Below are 27,178 nucleotides of genomic sequence, written 5' to 3' on the forward strand. Positions count from 1 at the left end.
AACCACAAGTGTAATAATTCATATGATGTCCATAGATTAAAATGAAACTGAAATTAATAAAAGGGCTTAGTCCATATGTAGCAATAACTCTCGTTGGAGCTGCTGGTTTAAAGCGGGCTGTAAACGTCACCTTCGTTACCTCAATTTCACCAGAACCGGGTCTAGGGTCCCGTTGAGCTTAATACCAGACAATGTAGAAACCGGACACTTGAGTATCTTTTCCAATGCTTTAATAAAGAGTAACTGAAGGAAGTAGCAGGAAAGAGGTAGAAGAAGAGTTGCAGGGAAGTTCAAATACCTTTTCTTAGTGTAGTATTATGAATTGGAATCTTGTAGATGAATGTACTCTCTTTTTAGAGTTGAATCTTTGCCCGCCCGGATAGGTTTCTCTCACTAACCTAGCAGGCGGTACGCAGCACAAACAAAAGTCTCTGCCGCAGACTTGATTGGAACAAAACCCGTACGATCCTCTGCCACAGGATGTAATGGTTTACGATAAATAGCAAACACAGCACTAGAACCTTTAAGCCGACCCGGCAGTACTATGCGGTAGGATTACTTTAGGATGCGTCCTCCAGCTGAGTCACCAGGCCCCTCTCCAGACCAGCACTCTGCATGTTCCTTCCATGACGGGTCCTCCCCTGGGATCTTCTCAGTTGTCCAGCTTCTTCACTCAGGATAGACAGCTCAGGACCATTCCTCTGCTGCTGTGGTAGGCCCCAGATAGGCTTCTGGGCCCACCCACACGCTGCAGCAAAGTGGTCCTCCCGGTTGGAGGACCACAAGATAGTACTCCTAACACATACCTGTCGGCCAGGAGGGCCAGCAGGTGGAACGAAAGAACCTAAAACATGGCGTCTGTCCCATAAATACCCTCTCCCAGAATGCAACTCGGAGAACCACCCCCACCGAGTTATCTCTGGGACAGAGGAGCACTCATACGCTTCAGCGTGTTGCCTTTCCAACACTGACCCATGGCGACAACGACACCCACTGGCACAGTGCGAAACTACATGCAACTCAGCCAAGCTGGAACAGAGGCAAATCTGATTACGTATAAACAGATAACCCACTAAATTTACCTATCAGCAGTAGATTGAAAATCTACCAGCGCTACACATAGTATCTCTAGAGCCTTCAGGCTCGGTTCACATAGGGGCGACTTGTCAGGCGACCTAGTCGCCTGACAAGTCGCCTCCCGTTCTGTGCTACGGAACCGTTCTAATAGGAGCGACGCAAGTCGCTCCGACTTAGAAAAAGGTTCCTGTACTACTTTGGGGGCGACTTGGGGCGACTTGCATAGACTTCTATACAGAAGTCGTTTTGCAAGTCGCCTCAGAAGTCGTTTGCAGGTCGCCTCGCTGAGGCGACCTGCAAGTCGTGCCGCCCCTGTGTGAACCGGCACTAAAACAGACTAAACCAGCAAGTCTTTTTCTGATGAGTCATGCATGCAAATGACAGCGTACAAGACGAGCTTTTATTCCACCAAAGTGCACCATTCATCGGCCTCTACACCTTCACCGAGTCACCTCGTGATAGCCCCCTTAGAGTGTATACTCACCAGAGGTACGAGTCAGGTAAACCTGTGATATCTCTCCCAGGGATGGTCTGCTCTACCGCCGCTGTTACCGGTTAGTTCTCCATAGCAAGATCAAATATGATAAAAGGCAGCTTGTCAGTGTGACAAAGTCAGCTCACCACTGGTCGGAAGACCTCGATGAGTCCCGGGATGACGCTGTCTGTGCCAAGCTGCAGGGTCGCTGCTGGTTTAGCCTGTTTTAGGCTCTAGAGATACAATGGACTAAGCCCTTTTATTAATTTCAGTTTCTTTTTAATCTATGGACATCATAGGTGTGCGCAGCCTATTGCATTAGTGTGTGCACCCCAAATCTCAAATACACATGAACGCCACCTGCTATCGCAGAAAGGAGGCTCTGGTGGTGGGAGGCAGTTGATTGGGAGCATATTACATTACACCCTAAATACGGGTGTAACGTTTTCCTACTGTTGAACCTAGCCTTTAATATAATGGGGGCATCTACAGTGGCCACTGGCGCCCCCAACTACCCACCTGGTGGATAATGCTAATGCACATGGGGTGATTAGGGTGTGCCCAGGCACACCTGGCACACCCTGTGCGCACGCCTATAATGGACATTATAATTTTCTTCTATAGATTTCCTTTAGATTCACCAAAACCATATAATATGAGATCAAATCTAAACACTTTCCATTTGTGTGCAATCAGGAAGGCCCTTGTACTACACAGTTGAAGGTAAATCTAAAAGAAATTGAATAAGAAAATTGTATGGTGTATGGCCAGCTTTAAGTTTCTCCTAGTGATGAGATATCAATGTGCTGTGATTATATAGTGATGGAGTATCAATGTTCTGTGATTATATAGTGATGAGATATCAATGTTCTGTGATTATATAGTGATTGGGTATCAATGTGCTGTGATAATACAGTGATGATATAACTATATATATATATAGTTATATAATATATATATAGTGTAGTCAGTGTAGTGTAGACTATATATACAGTGCAGGCAGTGTATTAATATATATATATATATATATATATATATATACACTTTGCATTCAGTGTAGACTATATATACAGTGCAGGCAGTCTAGTGTGTATATATAGAGAGAGTGTAGTCAGTGTACAGTATATAATACAGTGCAATGAAGTGGTTAAGGGGAACCCTATGACAGGATTGAGAAAAAAAAATGACATGGTCCCCCCCAGTCCATACCAGGCCCTTTGGGTCTGGTATCGATTTTAAGGGGAACTCCACGCCAAATTAAAAATAAAATTGGCGTGCGGTCCCCCCTAAAATCCATACCAGACACTTATCCAAGCAAGCAGCCTGTCCAGGATAGGGGGGATGAGCGAGCGCTCCCCCCAAGCAATACCAGGCCACTTGCCCTCAACACGGGAAGGGTTCTTTGGGGTCTCAGGGCCTCATCCCCACAACCCTTGCCCGGTGGTTGTGGGGGTCTGCGGGGGGGGGGCTTATCAGAATCTGGAAGCCCCCTTTAGCAAGCAGAAAAGACAGCAGTTGCCGAGAAGCCTGCCATGGAGGCGGAGTATTTTCGATTCTTTCTTCTATTTTACGGGTCCATCGGGCAGCGTGATTGATGATGGATAGACATCGCGGGACTCTTTTTTTTTTTTTTTTTTAATAAAGGAATTATCAAAAATTGTCTTTTGTGTTTTTTTTACTCTTTGACACTTTTTTGGTGAATGGGTAGGGGTACAATGTACACCCTACCCATTTACATAGCGGGGGTGGGATTTGGGCGTCTCCTTGTTAAAGGGAACTTGCAGATTCTGATAAGCCCCCTGCCAGCAGACCCCCACAACCACTGGGCAAGGGTTGTAAGGATGAGGCCCTTGTTCCCATCAACATGGGACAAGGTGCTTTGGGGAGACCCCAAAGCACCCTCCCCCATGTTGAGGGCATGTAGCCTGGTACAGTTCAGGAGGGGGGGCGCTCACTGCGCTACTTTACAGGCAGTCTAAAAGGACCTGGTTGTTCAGGTGCGGGCCGGGAAGCATGCTGCAGCGTCCTTAACCACTTGCCGACCGCCTCACGCTGAAATACTTTAGCAGAATGGCACGGGCAGGCAGAATCACGTACCTGTACGTGATCTGCCTCCCCCGGGTCCGACCGGTGCCCGAGGCAGTCGGCGTTTGTCCCCCGGCGATCGGAGGTGAGGGGGGAGGCCATCCATTCGTGGCCCCCCCCTCGCGATCGCTCCCAGCCAAGGGGATCATTCCCCTGCCTCTGTATAGTACACAGAGGCAGAGGAAATGATGTCATCTCTCCTCGGCTCGGTATTTTCTGTTCCGGCGCCGAGGAGAGAAGACTGCAATGTGAGTGCACAAACACTACACACACAGTAGAACATGCCAGGCACACAATACACCCCCCGATCCCCCCCGATCAACCCCCAATCACTCCCCCCGTCACACTGACACCAAGCAGTTTTGTTTTTTTCTGATTACTGCATTGGTGTCAGTTTGTGACAGTTAGTGTGGTAGGGCAGTTAGTGTTAGCCCCCTTTAGGTCTAGGGTACCCCCCTAACCCCCCTAATAAAGTTTTAACCCCTTGATCACCCCCCGTCGCCAGTGTCGCTAAGCGATCATTTTTCTGATCGCTGTATTAGTGTCGCTGGTGACGCTAGTTAGGGAGATAAATATTTAGGTTCGCCGTCAGCGTTTTATAGCGTCAGGGACCCCCATATACTACCTAATAAATGTTTTAACCCCTTGATTGCCCCCTAGTTAACCCTTTCACCACTGATCACCGTATAACTGTTACGGGTGACGCTGGTTAGTTGTCAGGGCACCCGCCGTTTATTACCGAATAAAAGTTTAGCCCCCTGATCGCCCGGCGGTGATATGCGTTGCCCCAGGCAGCGTCAGGTTAGTGCCAGTACCGCTAACACCCACGCACGCAGCATACGCCTCCCTTAGTGGTATAGTATCTGAACGGATCAATATCTGATCCGATCAGATCTATACTAGCGTCCCCAGCAGTTTAGGGTTCCCAAAAACGCAGTGTTAGCGGGATCAGCCCAGATACCTGCTAGCACCTGCGTTTTGCCCCTCCGCCCTGCCCAGTCCAGCCCACCCAAGTGCAGTATCGATCGATCACTGTCACTCACAAAACCCTAAACACATAACTGCAGCATTCGAAGAGTCAGGCCTGATCCCTGCGATCGCTAACAGTTTTTTTGGTAGCGCTTTGGTGAACTGGCAAGCACCAGCGGCCTAGTACACCCCGGTCGCAGTCAAACCAGCACTGCAGTAACACTTGGTGACGTGGTGAGTCCCATAAGTGCAGTTCAAGCTGGTGAGGTGGCAAGCACAAGTAGTGTCCCGCTGCCACCAAGAAGAAGACAAACAGGCCCGTCGTGCCCATAATGCTCTTTCTGCTGCATTCGCCAATCCTAATTGGGAACCCACCACTTCTGCAGCGCCCGTACTTCCCCCATTCACATCCCCAACCAAATGCAGTCGGCTGCATGAGAGGCATTTTCTTTATGTCCTCCCGAGTACCCCTACCCAACGAACCCCCCCAAAAAAGATGTCGTGTCTGCAGCAAGCGCGGATATAGGTGTGACACCCGCTATTATTGTCCTTCCTGTCCTGACAATCCTGATCTTTGCATTGGTGAATGTTTTGAACGCTACCATTCACTAGTTGAGTATTAGTGTAGGGTACAGCATTGCACAGACTAGGCACACTTTCACAGGGTCTCCCAAGATGCCATCGCATTTTGAGTGACCCGAACCTGGAACCAGTTACAGTTATAAAAGTTACAGTTACAAAAAAAAGTGTAAAAAAAAAAAAATATATATAAAAAAAAAAAATAGTTGTCGTTTTATTGTTCTCTCTCTCTCTCTATTCTCTCTCTATTGTTCTGCTCTTTTTTACTGTATTCTATTCTGCAATGTTTTATTGTTATTATGTTTTGCTTTTCAGGTATGCAATTTTTTATACTTTACCGTTTACTGAGTTTTATTGTTAACCATTTTTTTGTCTTCAGGTACGCAATTCACGACTTTGAGTGGTTATACCAGAATGATGCCTGCAGGTTTAGGTATCATCTTGGTATCATTCTTTTCAGCCAGCGGTCAGCTTTCATGTAAAAGCAATCCTAGCGGCTAATTAGTCCCCCCCCCCCCCCCACCGTCTTCCGTGTTTTTCTCTGGCTCTCCTGTCTCAACAGGGAACCTGAGAATGCAGCCGGTGATTCAGCCAGCTGACCATAGAGCTGATCAGAGACCAGAGTGGCTCCAAACATCTCTATGGCCTAAGAAACCGGAAGCTACAAGCATTTTATGACTTAGATGTAAACAGCGCCATTGGGAAATTGGGAAAGCATTTTATCACACCGATCTTGGTGTGGTCAGATGCTTTGAGGGCAGAGGAGAGATCTAGGGTCTAATAGACCCCAATTTTTTCAAAAAAGAGTATCTGTCACTACCTATTGCTATCATAGGGGATATTTACATTCCCTGGGATAACAATAAAAATGATTAAAAAAAAATGAAAGGAACAGTTTAAAAATAAGATAAAAAAGCAAAAAAATAATAAAGGAAAAAGAAAAAAAATGCACCCCTGTCCCCCCCTGCTCTCGCGCTAAGGCGAACGCAAGCGTCGGTCTGGCGTCAAATGTAAACAGCAATTGCACCATGCATGTGAGGTATCACCGCGATGGTCAGATCGAGGGCAGTAATTTTAGCAGTAGACCTCCTCTGTAAATCTAAAGTGGTAACCTGTAAAGGCTTTTAAAGGCTTTTAAAAATGTATTTATTTTGTTGCCACTGCACGTTTGTGCGCAATTTTAAAGCATGTCATGTTTGGTATCCATGTACTCGGCCTAAGAGCATCTTTTTTATTTCATCAAACATTTGGGCAATATAATGTGTTTTAGTGCATTAAAATTTAAAAAAGTGTGTTTTTCCCCAAAAAATGCGTTTGAAAAAAAAAAATTAAACACCCACCATTTTAATCTGTAGGGCATTTGCTTTAAAAAATATATATAATGTTTGGGGGTTCAAAGTAATTTTCTTGCAAAAAAAAATATTTTTTTCCTGTAAACAAAAAGTGTCAGAAAGGGCTTTGTCTTCAAGTGGTTAGAAGAGTGGGTGATGTGTGACATAAGCTTCTAAATGTTGTGCATAAAATTCCAGGACAGTTCAAAACCCCCCAAATGACCCCATTTTGGAAAGTAGACACCCCAAGCTAGTTGCTGAGAGGCATGTCGAGTCCATGGAATATTTTATATTGTGACACAAGTACGGTGCAGACCACACTTTTTGTCACAAAGTTTTGAAAATTGAAAAATTAAAAAAAAAAAGTTTTTCTTGTCTTTCTTCATTTTCAAAAACAAATGAGAGCTGCAAAATACTCACCATGCCTCTCAGCAAATAGCTTGGGGTGTCTACTTTCCAAAATGGGGTCATTTGGGGGGGGGGTTGTGCCACCTGGGCATTCCATGGCCTCCGAAACTGTGATAGGCAGTGAAGAGTGAAATCAAAAATTTACACCCTTAGAAATCCTGAAGGCGGTGATTGGTTTTCGGGGCCCCATACGCGGCTAGGCTCCCAAAAAGTCCCACACATGTGGTATCCCCATACTCAGGAGAAGCAGCTAAATGTATTTTGGGGTGCAATTCCACATATGCCCATGGCCTGTGTGAGCAATATATCATTTAGTGACAACTTTGTGAAAAAAAAAAATTGTCACTTTCCCGCAACTTGTGTCAAAATATAAAATATTCCATGGACTCAACATGCCTCTCAGCAAATAGCTTAGGGTGTCTACTTTCCAAAATGGGGTTATTGGGGGGGGGGGGGGGTTGTGCCATCTGGGCATTTTATAGCCTTCAAAACTGTGATAGGTAGTGAGGAGTGAAATCAAAAATGTACGCCCTTAGAAATCCTGAAGGCGGTGATTGGTTTCGGGGCCCCGTACGTGGCTAGGCTCCCAAAAAGTCCCACACATGCGGTATCCCCGTACTCAGGAGAAGCAGCTGAATGTATTTTGGGGTGCAATTCCACATATGCCCATGGCCTGTGTGAGCAATATATCATTTAGTGGCAACTTTTTGTAATTTTTTTTTTTTTTGTCATTATTCAATCACTTGGGACAAAAAAGTTAAAATTCAATCGGCTCAACATGCCTCTCAGCAATTTCCTTGGGGTGTCTACTTTCCAAAATGGGGTCATTTGGGGGGGGGTTTGTACTGCCCTGCCATTTTAGCACCTCAAGAAATGACATAGGCAGTCATAAACTAAAAGCTGTGTAAATTCCAAAAAATGTACCCTAGCTTGTAGACGCTATAACTTTTGCGCAAACCAATAAATATACGCTTATTGACATTTTTTTTTACCAAAGACATGTGGCGGAATGCATTTTGGCCTAAAAGTATGACTAAAATTGAGTTTATTGGATTTTTCTTATAACAAAAAGTAGAAAATATATTTTTTTCGAAATTTTCGGTCTTTTTCCGTTTATATTGCAAAAAATAAAAATCTCAGAGGCAATTAAATACCATCAAAATGAAGCTCTATTTGTGGGAAAAAAAGGACACAAATTTTGTTTGGGTACATTATTGCATGACCGCGCAATTACTAGTTAAAGCAGCGCAGTGCTAAATTGTAAAAAGTCCTCTGGTCTTTGACCAGCCAAATGGACCGGGGCTGAAGTGGTTAAACAATTGGCAGCAGGAAGTACATGCAAGAATAGCTTTCTGGCCTCTTTAACCACTTAAGGACTAGCCTCGTTTTGGATTTTAGGTGTTTACATGTTTAAAACAGTTTTTTTTGCTAGAAAATTACTTAGAACGCCCAAACATTATATATTGTTTTTTTCTAACACCCTAGAGAATAAAATGGCGGTCAATGCAATATTTTTTCGCACCGTATTTGCGCAGCGGTCTTATAAGCACACTTTTTTTGAAAAAAGTTCACTTTTTTGAATAAAAACATAAGACAACAGTAAGGTTAGCCCATTTTTTTTATATTGTGAAATATAATGTTATGCCAAGTAAATGGATATTCAACATGTAATGCTTCAAAATTGTACCCGCTTGTGGAATGGCGTCAAACTTTTACCCTTTAAAATCTCCATAGGCGACGTTTAAAAAATTCTACAGGTTGCATGTCTTGCGTTACAGAGGAGGTCTAGGGCTAGAATTATTGCTCTTGTTCTACTGGTCGCGGTGATACCTCACATGTGTGGTTTGACCACCGTTTTCATATGCGGGCACTACTCACATATGCGTTCGCTTCTGCGCGCGAGCTCGTCAGGACAGGGCGCTTAAATTTTTTTTTTTCTCTTATTTATTTTACTTTATTTAATTTATTTTTTCACTGTTTTTTTTTTTTTTTAATTTTGATCACTTTTTTCCTATTACAAGGAATGTAAACATCTCTTGTAATAGAAAAAAGCATGACAGGTCCTCTTAAATATGAGATCTGGGGTCAAGTCAAATGCCTGGGAGGGCTGGGAGATTTTCTTAACAAAAAAAATCTTTGATTCTCTTAAAAAAACTTGATTCACGATTCGAATCGAGTTTTTGTTTTCTTTGGAAACCGCGCCAGTCCTGAGGAGCTGCGGGTATGAGTTTTTAGGCGAGGCCGCGGCTTCGGCCTAGTCCGTGGCATCCGGCCGAGGCCGTGGTCTAGGCCAAAGCCACGGCCTCGCCTAAAAACTCATGCCCGCAGCGCTTTAGGACCGGCGCGGTGAAAAAAAAATCTAAAAAAATCGATTTGCTTAAATTTTAAATCGATTTGACCTCTCAACTTGATTCAAGATTTAAATCGATTTTTTCCCAGTCCTACCTTTAAGGCAAATGGGCGGAGCTGACGTTATGACGTCGCTTCCGCCCTCCTATGGTATGGAGACGGGTGGTGGCCATCTTAGCCTCACTCTTCTTCATACCGAGTAAGTGACAGGTCCTGATCTCCTCCGCCGCTACCGATGGCTCCGGTAAGCGGTGGAGGGCACGGGAGAGCGGCGGGAGGGGGGTGGCATCTCTCCCGCCGCCGGTAACGGTGATCTCTCGGCGAACCCACTGCAGAGACCACCATTATCGGAAACACGATCGGCTCCTGTAAAGGTGGATACCTCGGTTGTGGCAGCAGCTGCTGCCGTTACCGAGATATCCACCTTCAAAGTGCCAAAGTATATGTACAGGAGCCGGTCGGTAAGTGGTTAAACACCGTAGATGGGGTGGGGGACCCAGCAAGTACTTGGATGGATCTTTAAAAGATTTGTGACTAATGGTTTGATCTTTGATATATGTTATAGAGTGTTCCTGGTTGGTTAAACCACCTCCAGTAGCGATCTGGTATATCCAGATGATTAATAGTGTGTAAGAAGACAGGGGCATGGTACCAATGATATAGAATATACGTAAACTGGTTGCTTAGACCTACTCAAGGTTATAAAAAGGTACCTCATCCCTAGTAGCAAGTGAACAAAAGGTGGGGAAGTGGACTTTATATAGGTACCAAATAATAACTATAAAAAAATGTATTTAAAAATATATATTTAAAAAAAAAAACACAGTTTAAAATACGTTACAATACATGTGACATATTACAAACAAACACATCATGATTACAGCACCCATCAATAAGGTGTCTCAAATGTCAGTCTGAAAAACCTCAACGCGTTTCAACTCATAAAGAATCTTCATCAGGATAAAAAAGAACTTACATCACATTACCCTCCCTTTCACATCACAGTCCCCGCTTACATCACAGTCCCCCCTTCTACATTAGAGCCCCCCCTCACATCACAGCCCCCCCGACATCACATTCCCCCTTTTTAACATCAGAGCCCCCCAACATCACAGTCCCCCTTCTACATCAGAGCCCCTCTCCTCACATCACAGCCCCTCCAACATCACAGTCCCCCCCTTTCACATCACAGACCCCCCTAACATCACAGTCCCCCCTTTAACATCAGAGCCCCCCAACATCACAATAACTCTTGCAATCACTCTCCACTTCACAGCCTCCCCCTCACATCGCAGCCCCCGTTAGCAATCACAGCCCTCCTCCTCACATCACAGCCCCCCCCATATTACTATTCTCCCCTTTCACATCAAAGCCCCCCATATCACAGCTCCCCGTCTCATATCACAGCCCCCCCATATCAAAGCTCCCACCAAAGACAGTGCTCCCTTACAATCACAGTAACTGTTACAGCTCTTCCCCCTTCACTGTCCTACCTTAACACAGTTGGCAGAGGGCAGAAGTCACAGCGGGAAAAAGGGCAGGAGATACAGAAGGTCTGCACTCAGATCGGAAGATGACCAACTCTTCTTCGTAACAAGCAAAAAGTTAGACAGCTCCCATTCCTTTTGTAGACCTGCCATATATCCCACCCTCTTCCCTGCTGAGAGCTTAAAGTGGTTGTTACCCTCCAACAAAAATCATGCTCCTGTCCCTTTAAGGCACAGTGCTTTTACCTAGTCAATTGCCCCTTTGTATCTTCTACTGTACCTGCTTGATTCTGCCTGGTACTGACTTCCCCCTCTGTCAGTTGACCACATTTATCATGGCTGCTGAGCCATGAGCTCATGGTCAGGATACGTGCCTCCATCATCTAGGTTCTCTCCTGTGCATCTGTGTGTCCCTGCAGCTCCCCCTCCTTCCCCTCCTCTCTCCCTGTCAGCTGCATAGTGTGTAGTGTCTAGTGAAAACATGATCTCCTTCCCACCCCTCTCCTCTCCTCACAGCCCCTTTCACCTCCTCCAGCCTTCATTCACTGACTATACTGTTTACCTAAAACAGAAGGGGAATCTCGGCCCCTCCCACTTGGCTCTCTTAGATTGGGATACAGAGCAGAGAGAGGAGGTGACCACAAATGAGCACAATAGGGGTTATTTATGAAAGGCAAATCCACTTTGCACTACAAGTGCAAACTACAAGTGCAAAGTGCACTTGAAATTGCACTGAAAGTGCACTTGGAAGTGCACTCACTGTAAATCTGAGGGGTAGATCTGAAATGAGGGGAAGCTCTGCTGATTTCATCATCCAATCCTGTACAAGCTAAAATGCTGTGTTTTATTTTCCGTGCATGTCCCCCTCAGATCTACAGCGACTGCACTTCCAAGTGCACTTTCAATGCAATTTCAAGTGCACTTTCAGTGCAATTTCAAGTGCACTTTGCACTTGTAGTGCAAAGTGGATTTGCCTTTAGTAAATAACCCCCAAAGAAAAAAAGGTATTTAGGATTGAAAAACAAACGAACGAACAAACCACACTGCACTGCTTAATGAACAAACACATGGAGGCTAGATCAATTTCAGCCACTTTAACAGCAGCGGCGAACAGCAGGTGAATACATATTTAGAAGATGAATCCACCCTCCTGTGACTTCCGCCCTCTGCCATGATGTGAGTTATAACAGCATCAGCAGCAGGAGAGGCATCCACTCAGGCTACTAAGTGGTACAGCCGCGGTCCGGACAGGACTGTCACTCGGTCCGTGTCTGGACCGCGGTCCGCCATTTGGTGACACCTAATCTGTAGCATTCATTAAACAGTAAAACCTACAAAAATGTATGTGGGAGACAGACAAACCACAAGAGCCTTCAAAGATCTCAAAAAGAGATGGCTTGTGGATTGTAATAATAAATGACTGATATATTAATGAATATGTGTCACACTTACCCCTAACGCAGGTGGTCAGACACTATAGCTGGCTTCTGTGTTCTTCACCTATAGCAGCACCCTTTCCCATAAGGTTAGCAGGCCTACCGGTACTCAGTTGCCCCCAGGACTTATACACAAGGATATAGTCTCTGGCTATTATGCCAGGGCATTAGTAAACGGAGCAAAGAAAACAGGTACTTGTGGTTGGCAGACAGGTAAGATTCAGAATAGTCAAGGAAAACAGGCGTATAGGCGCTGCAACCTTCCCACATTAAAAGCTCCACCAAGTGCTCAGACCTTGAGGCTGCTGACACCTCCAACGTACCAAAATAAAACAAAAGGGATGGTCGCCACTCAAGATGACATCCAAAATAGTATCTCTTCATTAAATGCATATACAAAGCTGTAAAACAGCCTATGCGTTTCGGACATTAGTCCTTAGTCATGGATGAATAGTCAGGGTCAAAATTCAAAGTCAAAAGGCAGGCAGAGTTCAGAGAACAGTTGATATCAGATCTGAGGTCATCAATGAGGTAATCCAATCTAGCCAAAGGGCAGACAAACTGGGAGCTTGATCAGGTATTACACACGCTATTACAAGCATGACACTGCAGGTTTGGCCAGCTTAAATTAGGTTTGCTCTCCACCCAGAGTCTGGCCACATCAATCACCTTGCAGGTGGAGAGACAGACAAGGAAAATGCCACAGCCCAAACCGAGATGCTGGAATGAGAAACAGGAGGGCTAGATGTTCCTGACTAGGGATGAGCTTTGACTCGAACATTAGCTGTTTGCCCGTTCGCCGAATAGCGAACAATTTGGGGTGTTCGTGGCAAATTCGAAAGCCACGGAACACCCTTTAAAAGTTTATGGGAGAAATCAAAAGTGCTAATTTTAAAGGTTAATATGCAAGTTATTGTCATAAAAAGTGTTTGGGGACCTGGGTCCTTCCCCAGGGGACATGTATTATTGCAAAAAAAAATTTTAAAAACGGCCGTTTTTTCGGGAGCAGTGATTTTAATAATGCTTAAAGTGAAACAATAAAAGTGAAATCTTCCTTTAAATTTCATACCTGGGGGGGTGTGTCTATAGTATGCCTGTAAATTAGCGCATGTTTCCCGTGTTTAGAACAGTCCCTGCACAAAATGACATTTCTGAAGAAAAAAAAAGTCATTTAAAACTACTCGTGGCTATAATGAATTGTTGGGTCTCAGCAATACAGATAAAAGTCATTGAAAAAAGGGCATGGGATCCCTCACAGTCCATTACCAGGCCCTTTGGGTCTGGTATGAATATTAAGAGGAACCCCGAACCAAAATTTAAAAAAAAATTGCGTGGGGCCCCCCCAAATTTCATACCCTGCACCATTTTTTTTTTAAATGGCGTAGGGGTCCCCCTCAAAATCCATAACAGACCCTTTAGGTCTGGTTTGGATTTTAAAGGGAACCCCGCGCCAAAATAGAAAAAAAATGGCGTGCTGGTCCCCCCAAAAATCCATACCAGACCCTTATCTGAGCACGCAACCTGGCAGGCCGCAGGTAAAGAGGGGAGGATGAGAAAGCGCCCCCCCCCCCCGAACCGTACCAGGCCACATGCCCTCAACATGGGGAGGATGTCCCCATGTTGATAGGGACAAGGGCCTCATTCCTACAACCCTTGCCCGGTGGTTGTGGGGGTATGTGGGCGGGGGGGATTATCGGAATCTGGAAGCCCCCTTTAACAAGGGGACCCCCAGATCCTGGCCTCCCCCCTGTGGGAAATGGTAAAGGGTACAAGTACCCCTACCATTTCACAAACGACAAGACACAACTTTTGGACAAGTCCTTTATTATAAAATAAAAAAATAAAGATGTCCCACAAAGTCAATTCATCTTCTTCTCTCACGCACCCGGACTGAAAAAGAAAAAAAAAAAACCTGAGACCGATCCTCCTCCATGGGAAGCACCCGCCGTATGACGCTTAGCGCGGATGACAGTTCTTTTATAACTGAGGGCGGTGCCACACGGTGACATACCCGGGTGACCCCGCCCCCCTCTGACACGGGGACTTTCCCGTGACCCCGCCCCCTCTGACACACAGGGACTTCCCAATGGCTTCCCCGTGGCGTCAGAGGGGGGCGGGGCCACCCATTTACGTTAACACTGTTCTAAACACTGGAAAAATGCACCACTTTACAGGCATACTATAGGCAAAATTTAAAGGAATGTTTAACTTTTATTGTTTCACTTTAAGCATTATTAAAATCCCTGCTCCCGAAAAAACGTCCGTTTTAAAAACTTTTTTTGCATTGATACATGTCCCCTGGGGCAGGACCCAGGTCCCCAAACACTTTTTATGACAATAACTTGCATATTAACCCTTAAAATTAGCACTTTTGATTTTTCACGTTCGTGTCCCATAGACTTTAACAGTGTTCGTGAATATAATGATCTTCCTGATATATAGAAGAGTACACATACAGTATATATATATATATATATATATATATATATATATATATATATATTTATTTATTTTTAATTTCTAGCATTTATAAATAATTTATAATTTATTGTTCAGCAGCTAAAGCTTTGATCTGTAGCAATAATGAGTTTTGTCTGTTTTCTTCCATAGGCTTGGAGGGTAAAGTCTTCGTCTTCCCCAAAGAAACCGACACAGCTTATGTCATTCTAAGACCTATAATTACAAGACCATTGCAGAAAGTCAGCGTCTATCTACGTTCTTATACCGACCTTTCCCGCCCCTATACTCCCTTCTCTCTTGCTACTCCCGGGAAGGACAATGCCTTTGTGATCTACTTTCAGCCTCCAAACACTTGTTCTGTATATACCAACCAGCAAGTCACTCATTTTAAGACAGACTCTGAGTCTTTGGACTGGAGGCACATCTGTGTGACCTGGGACTCCGACACTGGAGTGGTCCAACTTTGTGTCAACGGGAAACTCTACCCCAAAAGAGGCTCCATGAAAGGATCTTCTATTGCAGCAGAGACCAGCATTGTTCTTGGACTGAAGAAAGACTCTTTTGGTGGAGGTTTTGATGATAAGCAGTCATTGGCTGGTGAAATAAGTGACGTCCAGATGTGGGATTATGTCCTGACTCCAGAAGACATCAAGAAAGTCATCACTGGCAAACACAATGGGAATGTCATTAATTGGATATCTCTATACTATGAGATCAAAGGGGAAGTTCTTGTCCAGCCCAAATATTAGTGAAAGCGAATGAGCTCATCATATACACTTTGTTCTCAAGATATCCCAACTGCTGCTTCTGAATTACAGTGATAATGATGATTTATTTGTCATCCCCATAAATAATGAGGGTTGACAATGATAACTGAAGATCAAATAATAAATGAATCAATGATCTTATACTGTTACTAAAACACATTAAAATTGTAAACAGGATTCAAAATCATTGGAGTTTTTATTTTTTCAATGGTAACATAATAGTTCTGGTTGTATAATCTTATAATCACATATATATATAGAAGCAATAGACAAATGGCATTCTTTCTGTTTTCACTTTGTTATACAATTTGACATCTAATTGGTTAGTTGTATTCACCTTTCACTCCTTCCTTCTACTTCAAGTATTTTTAGGAGGTAATAGGGATTAGAACCAAAGAGGACACTACCAGCCTAGCACAGGGGGCAATAAGTGTGGCAGCTGTGATCTGGTAAGTCCAAGAACAATCACCGCACTGCAAATATCTGGCATCCATTGATAGTATTCACCATAGTTATAATTTGCAATAAGCCAAAATGTACCCAGTATCGGTTTGGGGTACTTCACCAAAATGTGGATGTCGAATCCAAACCCCATTGAAATTCATGGGAGTGCAGCCCCCTTGTCCTAAACAGGGGCTACTATCTAAATGTACTTTTTGGCTGAGCTGTAGTTAGCTCAGGTTGATTTAAAGTTTTTCATTTGGTCTTTCCCTAAGCTTAAGTTGGGTTGTGATTCCTTACTGCTGCCAGTAGGTGTCACTGGTGGCAATAGAATGAGATTTCACAAACAAACGAAATGGGGTGGCCATCTAGGTGTCCTGGAGTGGTGAGTAGAGTGGTAACCTCAGCCTGGACTTCCACCAGGCCAGGCTCCCAACGGGTTTAACTCTGCCCCCGATGCTTAGTTATGGGGACAGGGAACTCATGCGTGTGGGGAGTAGGGATGAGCTTCGTGTTCGAGTCGAACCCATGTTCGACTCGAACATCGGCTGTTCGCCCGTTCGTCGAATTGCGAACGATATGGGCCGTTCGCGCTAAATTCGTGTGGCGCGTCACGGCCCATAATTCACTGCGGCATCGCAGTGCATTGCTGGCTGATGATTGGCCAAGCATGCACTATGACCCGCATGCTTGGCCAATCACAGCGCCATCAGTAGAGAGAGCTGTAATTGGCCAAAGCCAGGGTGGCTTTGGCCAATTATGGCTCAGGGGATTTAGTACACACCCCACACTATATAAGGCCGCCTGCACGGCGGCCCTGTGTAGTGTGTGTTCCGGTGTGCTGAGAGATAGAGAGAGAGAGAGACAGTGTCATTTGATTTGAGTTAGATAGATTAGGCAGAACAGTCAGTCAGTTAGCTGCACTTACAGTGTATTGTGTATATATATGCATCCCAGGTGTTGCATATATATATATATATATATATATACACTGTATTCAGTTTAGCTAGATCCGTTCCTGTTATCTTCTATCTAGACTATTTACATTTAATGCAGTGCGTCCTGCTCACAGTGTTCAGCTAGATCCGTTCCTGCTATTTACATTTAGTGCAGTGCGTCCTGCTCACAGTGTTCAGCTAGATCCGTTCCTGTTATCTTCTAGACTATTTACATTTAGTGCAGTGCGTCCTGCTCACAGTGTTCAGCTAGATCCGTTCCTGCAATTTACATTTAGTGCAGTGCGTCCTGCTCACAGTGTTCAGCTAGATCCGTTCCTGCTATTTACATTTAGTGCAGTGCGTCCTGCTCACAGTGTTCAGCTAGATCCGTTCCTGCTATTTACATTTAGTGCAGTGCGTCCTGCTCACAGTGTTCAGCTAGATCCGTTCCTGCTATTTACATTTAGTGCAGTGCGTCCTGCTCACAGTGTTCAGCTAGATCCGTTCCTGTTATCTTCTAGACTATTTACATTTAGTGCAGTGCGTCCTGCTCACAGTGTTCAGCTAGATCCGTTCCTGTTATTTACATTTAGTGCAGTGCGTCCTGCTCACAGTGTTCAGCTAGATCCGTTCCTGCTATTTACATTTAGTGCAGTGCGTCCTGCTCACAGTGTTCAGCTAGATCCGTTCCTGTTATCTTCTAGACTATTTACATTTAGTGCAGTGCGTCCTGCTCACAGTGTTCAGCTAGATCCGTTCCTGTTATTTACATTTAGTGCAGTGCGTCCTGCTCACAGTGTTCAGCTAGATCCGTTCCTGTTATTTACATTTAGTGCAGTGCGTCCTGCTCACAGTGTTCAGCTAGATCCGTTCCTGTTATTTACATTTAGTGCAGTGCGTCCTGCTCACAGTGTTCAGCTAGATCCGTTCCTGCTATTTACATTTAGTGCAGTGCGTCCTGCTCACAGTGTTCAGCTAGAGCCGTTCCTGCTATTTACATTTAGTGCAGTGCGTCCTGCTCACAGTGTTCAGCTAGATCCGTTCCTGTTATCTTCTAGACTATTTACATTTAGTGCAGTGCGTCCTGCTCACAGTGTTCAGCTAGATCCGTTCCTGCTATTTACATTTAGTGCAGTGCGTCCTGCTCACAGTGTTCAGCTAGATCCGTTCCTGTTATCTTCTAGACTATTTACATTTAGTGCAGTGCGTCCTGCTCACAGTGTTCAGCTAGATCCGTTCCTGTTATCTTCCTACTGACAGGCAGGCTTGTCTGGTTACAGTATATAAAGCTACCTGAAGAAAATTACAGGTGTTCTATTTGATCCTATTAGTACCACGGTCAGGCAGCTAGACTATTTACATTTAGTACAGTGCGTCCTGCTCACAGTGTACAGCTAGATCCGTTCCTGTTATCTTCCTACTGACAGGCAGGCTTGTCTGGTTACAGTATATAAAGCTACCTGAAGAAAATTACAGGTGTTCTATCCCAGCTTAGTGCAGCTACAGGCCATTAGTATGTCTGGAAGGCCAAGAAGGAGAGGCAGACAGTCACAAGCCAATAAGAGAGGGCAAGCAGGCTCTGTGTCTAGTGCTGGTCGTGGAGACGGTGCATCCTCATCAGCACGTGGCCATGGGACACGCTTGGCCTTTTTTTCGGCAGCTGGCCGTGTTGAGCCGCAACATGCGGAAGACTTGGTCGAGTGGATGACCAAGCCGTCCTCATCCTCCTCATCCTCTCTCACCCATGCCCAGGGTGCTTTGTCTGGCAAAGCAGTGGCCTCTTCCCTCAGCTCAATGTCATCAGTGACTCCTTCCCTAGCTCCACCATGTCCTCATGAGAATTCCCTCGAACTGTTTGACCACAGTGTTGGGTACATGCTCCAGGAGGATGCCCAGCGTTTGGAAGGCTCTGATGACGATACTGAGCTCGATGAAGGCAGTAACATGAGCATGGACAGAGGGGGTGCCCAAGAAGGACAGCAATCTGGCAGTCATGCTCCCCCTGCTGCAGCATACTGCCAGGTTTGCTCCAGTGATGAGGAGGGAGGGGATGATGAGGTCACTGACTCAACGTGGGTGCCTGATAGGAGAGAGGAGGAGGAGGAGGAGGAGGAGGAGGCGGCGGCACATCACCAACGAGGCAGGATGCCCTCCAGGGGCCAGCCTAAGGGCAGCACATTGACTGCATCACACCCCAAAGCTCCACATGTGCAGGGCGCTGCAGTCTCTGCGCGTTATTCAAAAAGTTCTTTGGTGTGGGCCTTTTTTGAGACGAGTGCATCAGATCGCACCGCTGCTATTTGCAACATATGTCTCAAGCGTATCTCGCGTGGCCAAAACATCTCCCGCTTGGGTACCACATGCTTGACCAGACATATGTTGACCTGCCATGCAGTTCGTTGGCAAGCGTATCTAAAAGACCCACACCAAAGAACAAAGAGGATCTCTCCTTGCTCCTCATCATCTGAGATTTCCAACCCCACTAGACCTTCAGTCCTCTCTGAGACCTGCAGTGAGAGGAATGAAGGTGTAGAATTAGGTGTGTCACAGCCAAGTACTTGTGGGCAATCTGCTTTTGGTACACCGACGACAGATTGTACCAGGCAAATTTCCTTGCCCCAGCTGCTGCACCGCCAAAAGAAGTTTGCTCCCAGCCATCCACATGCCCAGCGGTTGAATGCTAGCTTGGCAAAATTGCTAGCACTTCAACTGCTGCCTTTTCAGTTGGTAGACTCTGCCCCCTTCCGTGAGTTTGTGGAATGTGCGGTTCCTCAGTGGCAGGTACCCAAACGCCACTTTTTCTCACGGAAGGCGATTCCGGCTCTCTACCGGCATGTGGAAGGCAATGTCCATGCCTCGCTGGACAGGGCGGTCAGCGGTAAGGTGCATATTACCGCTGACTCATGGTCCAGCAGGCATGGACAGGGACGTTACCTAAGTTTCACGGCGCATTGGGTGACTCTGCTGGCAGCTGGGAAGGATGCAGGACAAGGTGCAGTAGTGTTGGAGGTTGTTCCGCCACCACGCCTCCAAAATGCTGATTGTGACACACCTCTCTCCTCCACCCCCTCCTCTTCTTCTTCCTACATGGCCTCTTCCTCGGAACCAGCGGTGCTCCGTAGGCGTTCAAGGGGCTACGCAAGTACGCAGGCCAAAAGATGCCATGCGGTGCTTGAGCTGGTGTGCTTGGGGGACAGGAGCCACACTGGGGCAGAGGTTCTGTCAGCTCTGCAGGGGCAGGTTCAGAGGTGGTTGATGCCACGCCAACTTAAGGCAGGAATGGTGGTTTGCGACAATGGCACCAACCTCCTCTCTGCCCTCCGACAGGGACAAATGACCCATGTGCCCTGTTTGGCTCACGTCCTTAACTTGGTGGTGCAGCGGTTCTTGGGCAGGTACCCGGGCTTACAGGATGTCCTGAGGCAGGCCAGGAAAGTCTGTGTGCATTTCCGCCGGTCATATAATGCCAGTGCTCGGCTGACGGACCTCCAAAAGGAGTTTAACCTGCCCAAGAACCGCCTAATCTGTGACATGCCCACCAGGTGGAACTCAACGTTGGCCATGCTGCAGCGGCTGCACATGCAGCAGAGGGCCATCAATGAGTACCTGTGCGACTATGGCACCAGGACAGGGTCAGGGGAGCTTGGTTTTTTTTCCCCACGCCAGTGGGCCATGATCAGGGATGCATGCACTGTCCTGTCACCATTCGAGGAGGCCACGAGGATGGTGAGCAGTGACAGTGCATGCATCAGTGACACTGTCCCCCTTGTCCATCTGTTGGAGCACACGCTGCGTGGAATAATGGACAGGACACTTGAGGCAGAACAGAGGCAGGAAGAGGAGGACTTCCTTAGCTCTCAAGGCCCCCTTTATCCAGACAGTGTTCCTGCGTGCCCGCCGATCACACAGGAAGAGGACGAGGAGGAAGAGGAGGAGGAGGAAGATTGTGTCAGTATGGAGGTGGAGCCTGGCACTCAGCATCAGCAGCAGTCTTTAAGGGATCAGTCCCAAGAAACACATGGACTTGTACGTGGCTGGGAGGAGGTGGCTGCGGACCATGTCGTTCTTAGTGACCCAGAGGACTCCGGACCGAATGCCTCAGCAAACCTACGCTGCATGGCCTCCCTGATCCTGCAAAGCCTGCGTAAGGATCCTCGTATTCGTGGTATCAAGGAGAAGGACCAATACTGGCTGGCAACCCTCCTTGATCCACGTTACAAGGGTAAGGTTGCAGACCTTATCTTGCCATCGCAGAGGGAGCAGAGGATGAAACATTTTCGGGAGGCCTTGCAGAAAGGTCTTTGCAACGCGTTCCCAGAGACTGGGAGGTTACAAACTCCTGTTTCTGGACAACGTGTTGCTGAGGCTTCGGTCAGTCAAAGAAGGAGCGGTGGAGAAGGTGGCCGTCTGACCGATGCGTTCAGACAATTTTTTGGTCCGCAGCCCCAAGGTATGATCGGTTCCAGCAACCATCGCCAGCGTCTGTTTTACATGGTGCAGGAATACCTAGGGGCAAGATCAGACTTGGACACCTTTCCCACCGAAAATCCTCTGGGTTACTGGGTCTTGAGGATGGATCACTGGCCAGAGCTTGCACAGTATGCAATTGAGCTACTGGCCTGTCCTGCATCCAGCGTTCTTTCGGAACGCACATTCAGTGCTGCTGGAGGCGTGGTAACCGATCACAGGGTGCGTCTGTCCACCGACTCGGTCGATCGGCTGACCTTCATAAAAATGAATGAGTCTTGGATCACCACCAGCTACCAAGCACCTGATGCTGATGTAACCGAATAATTTTTTTTGAAATCTCAGATCCCTTCAAAGACTGCCTATGCTGATGCTGAGTGACTATCCCTGAGTAATTATCCTCTTCCTCCTCAATCATCACGCTGATAGCTTGTAAGAACATTTTTGGTTCTGGGCGCCACCACCAGTGCCTAAGGCACAATTTTTCAGCCCCTGTTTAACAGGGGCGTGTAATTACAATTTTTGATGTAATACTTTGCAGCAGGGCTCGTTCCTGCATTCCAACTAGAGTGTCTGTGAGGGGTTGCAGTGTTGTGGCACCAGCACCAGTGCCTAAGGCCCAATTTTTCTGCCCCTGTCTAACAGGGGCGTGTAATTACAATTTTTGATGCAATACTTTGCAGCAGGGCTCGTTTCTGCGTTCCAACTAGAGTGTCTGTGAGGGGTTGCAGTGTTGTGGCACCAGCACCAGTGCCTAAGGCCCAATTTTTCTGCCCCTGTCTAACAGGGGCGTGTAATTACAATTTTTGAAGCAATACTTTGCAGCAGGGCTCGTTCCTGCGTTCCAACTAGAGTGTCTGTGAGGGGTTGCAGTGTTGTGGCACCAGCACCAGTGCCTAAGGCCTAATTTTTCAGCTCCTGTTCAACAGGGGCATGTAATTACAATTCTTGATCTAATATTTCACAGCAGGGCCCTGTGAGGGCTTACAGTGTTGTGGCCACAGCAACACCTAAGGCCCAAATTTCTGCTGAGTATATAGGGCAGGACCCTACTTTCAAACATCTAACTTACAAACGACTCCTACTTGCAAACGGAAGGAGACAACAGGAAGTGAGATGAAATCTACCCCTAGGAAGAGAAATTCTCTCCTGTAAGAGTTAATATGGGAAAACAATTTCTCCTTTCCACTGATGCTTTCCAATCCTTGTTCCACAAAAAAACCCAAATTTTCAAAAAACATTTTTCATTGGGACAAAAAAGTGAGGTGAAATCTTCTGAAGAGGAGGAAAGACAGCAAAACAAATGTCACAGGGGTGATAACCCTTCGCTATGTTTTCCAAAAAGCTTAGAAAAGATTTTTTGGCTGGAGCTAAACACGTTAAAAATGTTCAAAATTCCAAACAGATTCTACTTAACAACAAACCTACAGTCCCTGTCTTGTTTGCACCGCCTGTATACTGCTGTTCAGAGTATATAGGGCCTGGTGGCCCCACACCTTTCCTTATTTTAATTTGGGTGCGGGGTTCCCCTTAATATCCATACAAGACCCAAAGGGCCTGGTAATGGACTGGGGGGTACCCATGCCGTTTGTCTCACTGATTTTCATCCATATTGCCATGACCCGACATGACATTAAACCCGCAAGCAGTTTTAAATGAGATTTTTTCCTTTAAAAATGACATTTGGTGCAGGGACTGTTCTAAACATGGGAAACACGCGTCACTTTACAGGCATACTATAGACACCCCCCAGGTACGATATTTAAAGGAATATTTCACTTTTTTTTTTTACTTTAAGCATCATTAAAATCACTGCTCCCGAAAAAACGGCCGTTTTTAAAAGTTTTTTTTGCATTGATACATGTCCCCTGGGGTAGGACCCGGGTCCCCAAACCCTTTTTAGGACAATACCATGCAAATTAGCCTTTAAAATGAGCACTTTTGATTTCGAACGTTCGAGTCCCATAGACGTCAATGGGGTTCTAACGTTCGTGCGAACTTTCGGTCCGTTCGCGGGTTCTGGTGCGAACCGAACCGGGGGGTGTTCGGCTCATCCCTAGTGGGGAGTATTTAAGCATCATTGGTAATCACTCATTGGATGTAAAGAGGTAACAGGTGTATGTAATTAATTGTAATGGGTGTTGTATTTAGAAGTGAATTCTGTCAATACAATTGAATCTGTGATGCTACTCTCTTTGTAATACATAGTGTTGTGAATGAAAAATATTTCCTTTAGCCAGCCCAGGATGAGGTTCAGGTCACTGGTGCATGCTGGGAAAAGATATAAATATTTGGGACAGGACATGTTCTCACTCTCTTCCCCTGGGCTGAGGCCTGGGGAGGTGGTGCTGGATGGAGCTCTGCTGTTAGGCCCAAAGCTGCCCTGCCTGGTGTGGAGGAAGCTGTGCCAAGGAGACAATTCAGGAGAGGAACCTTGCTGGAGAGATCCAGGTAAAAGGTTGGTTTCTCACACAGCCTGGTGACTCACTTGAAGGACGCACTGAATTTGGCAACATGCTTATAGTGTTGCCAGGTCAACTTAAAGGTTCTGACGCTGTGAAGCTGGACGTTGATCTGAATCTGCAGAGTCGGTAAGTGATCTACACTGGTATTTGGGACCCCTAACCCTCACCTCCATTACTGTTCTAAAATAAAAGTTCTAAAGACAAAAGTGAATGGAACCCAATGTTTCTCTCAATGCCCCGTTTTAGCCATGGACCATGTACCCTGGGGTAACATGCTGGCCTGCCCTCTGCCTCTAAAGGTGTCATCGTTCCTTTGGGGTGTCAATGGGGTGCTACAGCCAGACCATAGAAATCAGCAAGGGCCATTTTATAAGAACAACAAACTGCCAAGAACAATTATTTGGAACTTTTCAGGCATTCCAATGATAGAACACATGTAAATAAAATTGATAATTAAATATACAAATTTCCTTTGAAATATATATGATAAAACCTATAGGCTGACAATACAGTGCAGTCACATCTCTGTTATCCAGTGGCGTATCCAGGGTATGGCAGATATGGCAAGTGCCATGGGCGCCATATGAAGGGGGCGCTCCTGAGTGGCTGGGCAGCAAGGCACTTGCAGAGATCTCTTCTTAAAATGGCCCTGATATCACCACTGTTACTCACTGTCAGCCTGGGGTGGGATCCTGGCCAGCAGAGAGTGCTTTAGGTCGTTCACCACTGGCCCCTGGCTCACTGCCCAAACTGGTTGCTAGGCACGGCCCGCCTGGCGTCTAACAACCAGTGACTTCACTGAGGAGAGAAGCAGAGATCGGCATTTAGAGCGCCCACTGCTTAGCTCCTCCCACCTCCTCCCTGCTTCTTCTCCGACATGCACAATAATCATGTGAGGCGCTGACTGCAGTGCACAAAGGGAGAGAGGAGTTTAGGCAGTGGTGTCCCCCTAGGTTCATTGCAAAATAAGCTGCAGGGCAGGAGAGGGGAAGGAGCCGGGAGGTGCGCTGTGCTCTTCCTCTTCTCCATATTCACAGTCCTGACACTGCAGCTCTTCTCTTCCAGTGGCTCTGTGTATGTATAGGAGCGCCCTGCAGCTCCCCCCCTCCTGTTCTGTCATTGAAGCAGCAGAAAGGAACCAGCAGCCTCATATTATAGGAAGGACAAGAAAGAGTTAACAGCAGGAGCTGATCCACCTCCTGCTGCTTACTGAGCCAATGGGCGCTGCTGTAACACGCCCCTTTCTCAAGCCACTCCCTTTGATTAAGAAGTACAGAGTACTGGAGCCAGGCTGGAGCCTGGAGATTGAGAAAGAGAGGAGCTGCTGTGGGGACTGGGGAGGGGACAGAGAGGGAGGAGAAATGAGTAAGAGAAGCAGAAGAATGTATTCAGGTGAAGGTAATATGGAGGATGTGCACAGGAAGAGACATTTACTACAATGCTCCTCTCATTATTTTCTCTGATGTATTCTGTATTCCTCTTCTTTCTCCCTGCCCCCCCTTCTCTCTCCTCCCTCCCCCCCCCCCCAGTTCCCCCCCCCCCCCCCAGTTCTCCCCCCCCCTTCCATCTTCTCTCCCACCCTCCCTTTTTTCCCCTCTTGCCATAACCAGTATAAACACTGTGAATATTACAATAAAATACAATGCTGTGCTTCCTTCTTCACCTTAGTGTTTCAATTTAAATGTAATTGCATAATTTAAAGCGGTTGTATACTGCTGGGCTTTTTTTTTTACCATGCAAAGTAAAGGTATAATCTGCTAGTATGGATCGCATACTAGCACATTATGTTAAACTTACCTTAAAACAAACCCTTCCACACCCAGAAGTCAGCGCAGAAGGTGCTCTCATTTTTACTCATCTCGCTTCTGGGTTCGCAGGCTCTGTGACTGGCCTAAAGGCCTGAAGTCACTCACGTGCATGCGCGCGGGAGCCACCATTTATGGCACAGGGTTCTGGTCTTCTTCGAAGCGCATGCGCCAGTGATGTCACTGGCTCCATGTAATGTAAATATCTTCTAAACTGTACATGTTTAGGAGATACAGTATTTACTGTACCTATAGGTAAGCCTTATTATAGACTTACCTATATGTAAAAGGCAGTAAAGGAAGTTTACTTCCACTTTAAGTGACGGTGGAGCCCTCCCTCTGAATACCATATACTGTATATGTGGTGTCCTGTAAACCAAATATACAACTTGATATCTTTCCAACAAATAACAATATCAAAATATAAAATTGCAGCATATTAGTGACATTGACACCCCCTCAAAAGATATTTGATAACAATATATAAGTGATGGTAACACCCCCCCAAGAAATAAAATAACTCCACTTACAATAGGGGGTGTCACCATCACTAATATACTACAATGTTATATTTTGAAATTTTGCCTTGTTAGGTGTTTTTTTGTTAAGGTTATCTGAAAGATGGGTTTTTAAATGTTTTGACAGGGGCGCAGTTTCAGTGCTTGCCATAGGCGCCATTTTCACTAGATACGCCTCTGCTGTTATCCCACATTTAAAATAACACTTGATGTGGATTCTCAGGATCATGCTGATGCATTTCAAATCATGTTCAGGGGAGGGAGACTATTCATATAGATAGAGGTCAAGTTTGCATCCTGTCAGCCAATAAAAGCATCCTCATCTCAAGACCAGCAATCATGTACAGTGCTATGAAAAAGCATTTGCCTCTTCCTGATTTCCTGTTTTTTTTTTTTTTGCATGTTTGTCACAGTTAAATGATTCAGATCATCAAACAAATTTTAATATTACACAAAGATAACCCAAGTAAATACAAAATGTAGTTTTTAACCACTTGCTTACCGGGCACTTAAACCCCCCTCCTATCCAGACCAATTTTCAGCTTTCAGCGCTGATTCACTTTGAATGACAATTGCGCGGTCATACAAAACTGTACCCAAATGAAATTTTTATAATTTTTTCCCCACAAATAGAGCTTTCTTTCGGTGGTATTTGATCACCTCTGCGGTTTTTATTTTTTGTTAAAAACTTGTAAAAAGACTGAATTTTGAAAAAAAAAAAATGTATATTTTGTTATAAAAAATTTAAAACAGGTAATTTTTCTCCTTCGTTGATGTACGCTGATGAGGCGGCACTGATGGGCACTGATAGGCGGCAGTGATGGGCATTGATGGGTGGCAGTGATTGCCACTGATGGATGGCAATAATGGGCACTGATTAGTTACACTGATAGGCAGCACTGCTAGGTGGCACTGATTGGCACTACTGGTGGGCATTGATAGCTGGCACTTGTGGGCACTGATAGGTGGCACTTGTGGGCACTGTTAGGTGGCACTGTTAGGTGGCACAGATGAGGCAGATGTACCTCTTCCACTTCGGGACCAATGTCCCTCACATCTGAGCCGGTGATCGGCTTTTTTTTCTACTCACGCTGTCAGCGTGAGTAGAAAATAAAAACGAT

General features: G+C 45.9%; 1 protein-coding gene across 1 annotated transcript; it reads left to right on the forward strand.

Annotated features, from left to right (window-relative positions):
• The first annotated feature begins 1,444 nt into the window (after positions 1 to 1,444).
• On the forward strand, positions 1,445 to 15,422 carry LOC141134384 (C-reactive protein-like). Its single transcript, XM_073623949.1, has 2 exons — positions 1,445 to 1,577; positions 14,807 to 15,422. Exons 1-2 carry the CDS (start codon positions 1,445 to 1,447, stop codon positions 15,403 to 15,405), a joined length of 732 nt encoding a protein of 243 aa, XP_073480050.1. The 3' UTR covers positions 15,406 to 15,422.
• The last annotated feature ends 11,756 nt before the right edge of the window (positions 15,423 to 27,178 follow it).

Source organism: Aquarana catesbeiana, linkage group LG03 (genome assembly GCF_042186555.1).
Source record: "Aquarana catesbeiana isolate 2022-GZ linkage group LG03, ASM4218655v1, whole genome shotgun sequence".
NCBI classification, from domain to species: domain Eukaryota; kingdom Metazoa; phylum Chordata; class Amphibia; order Anura; family Ranidae; genus Aquarana; species Aquarana catesbeiana.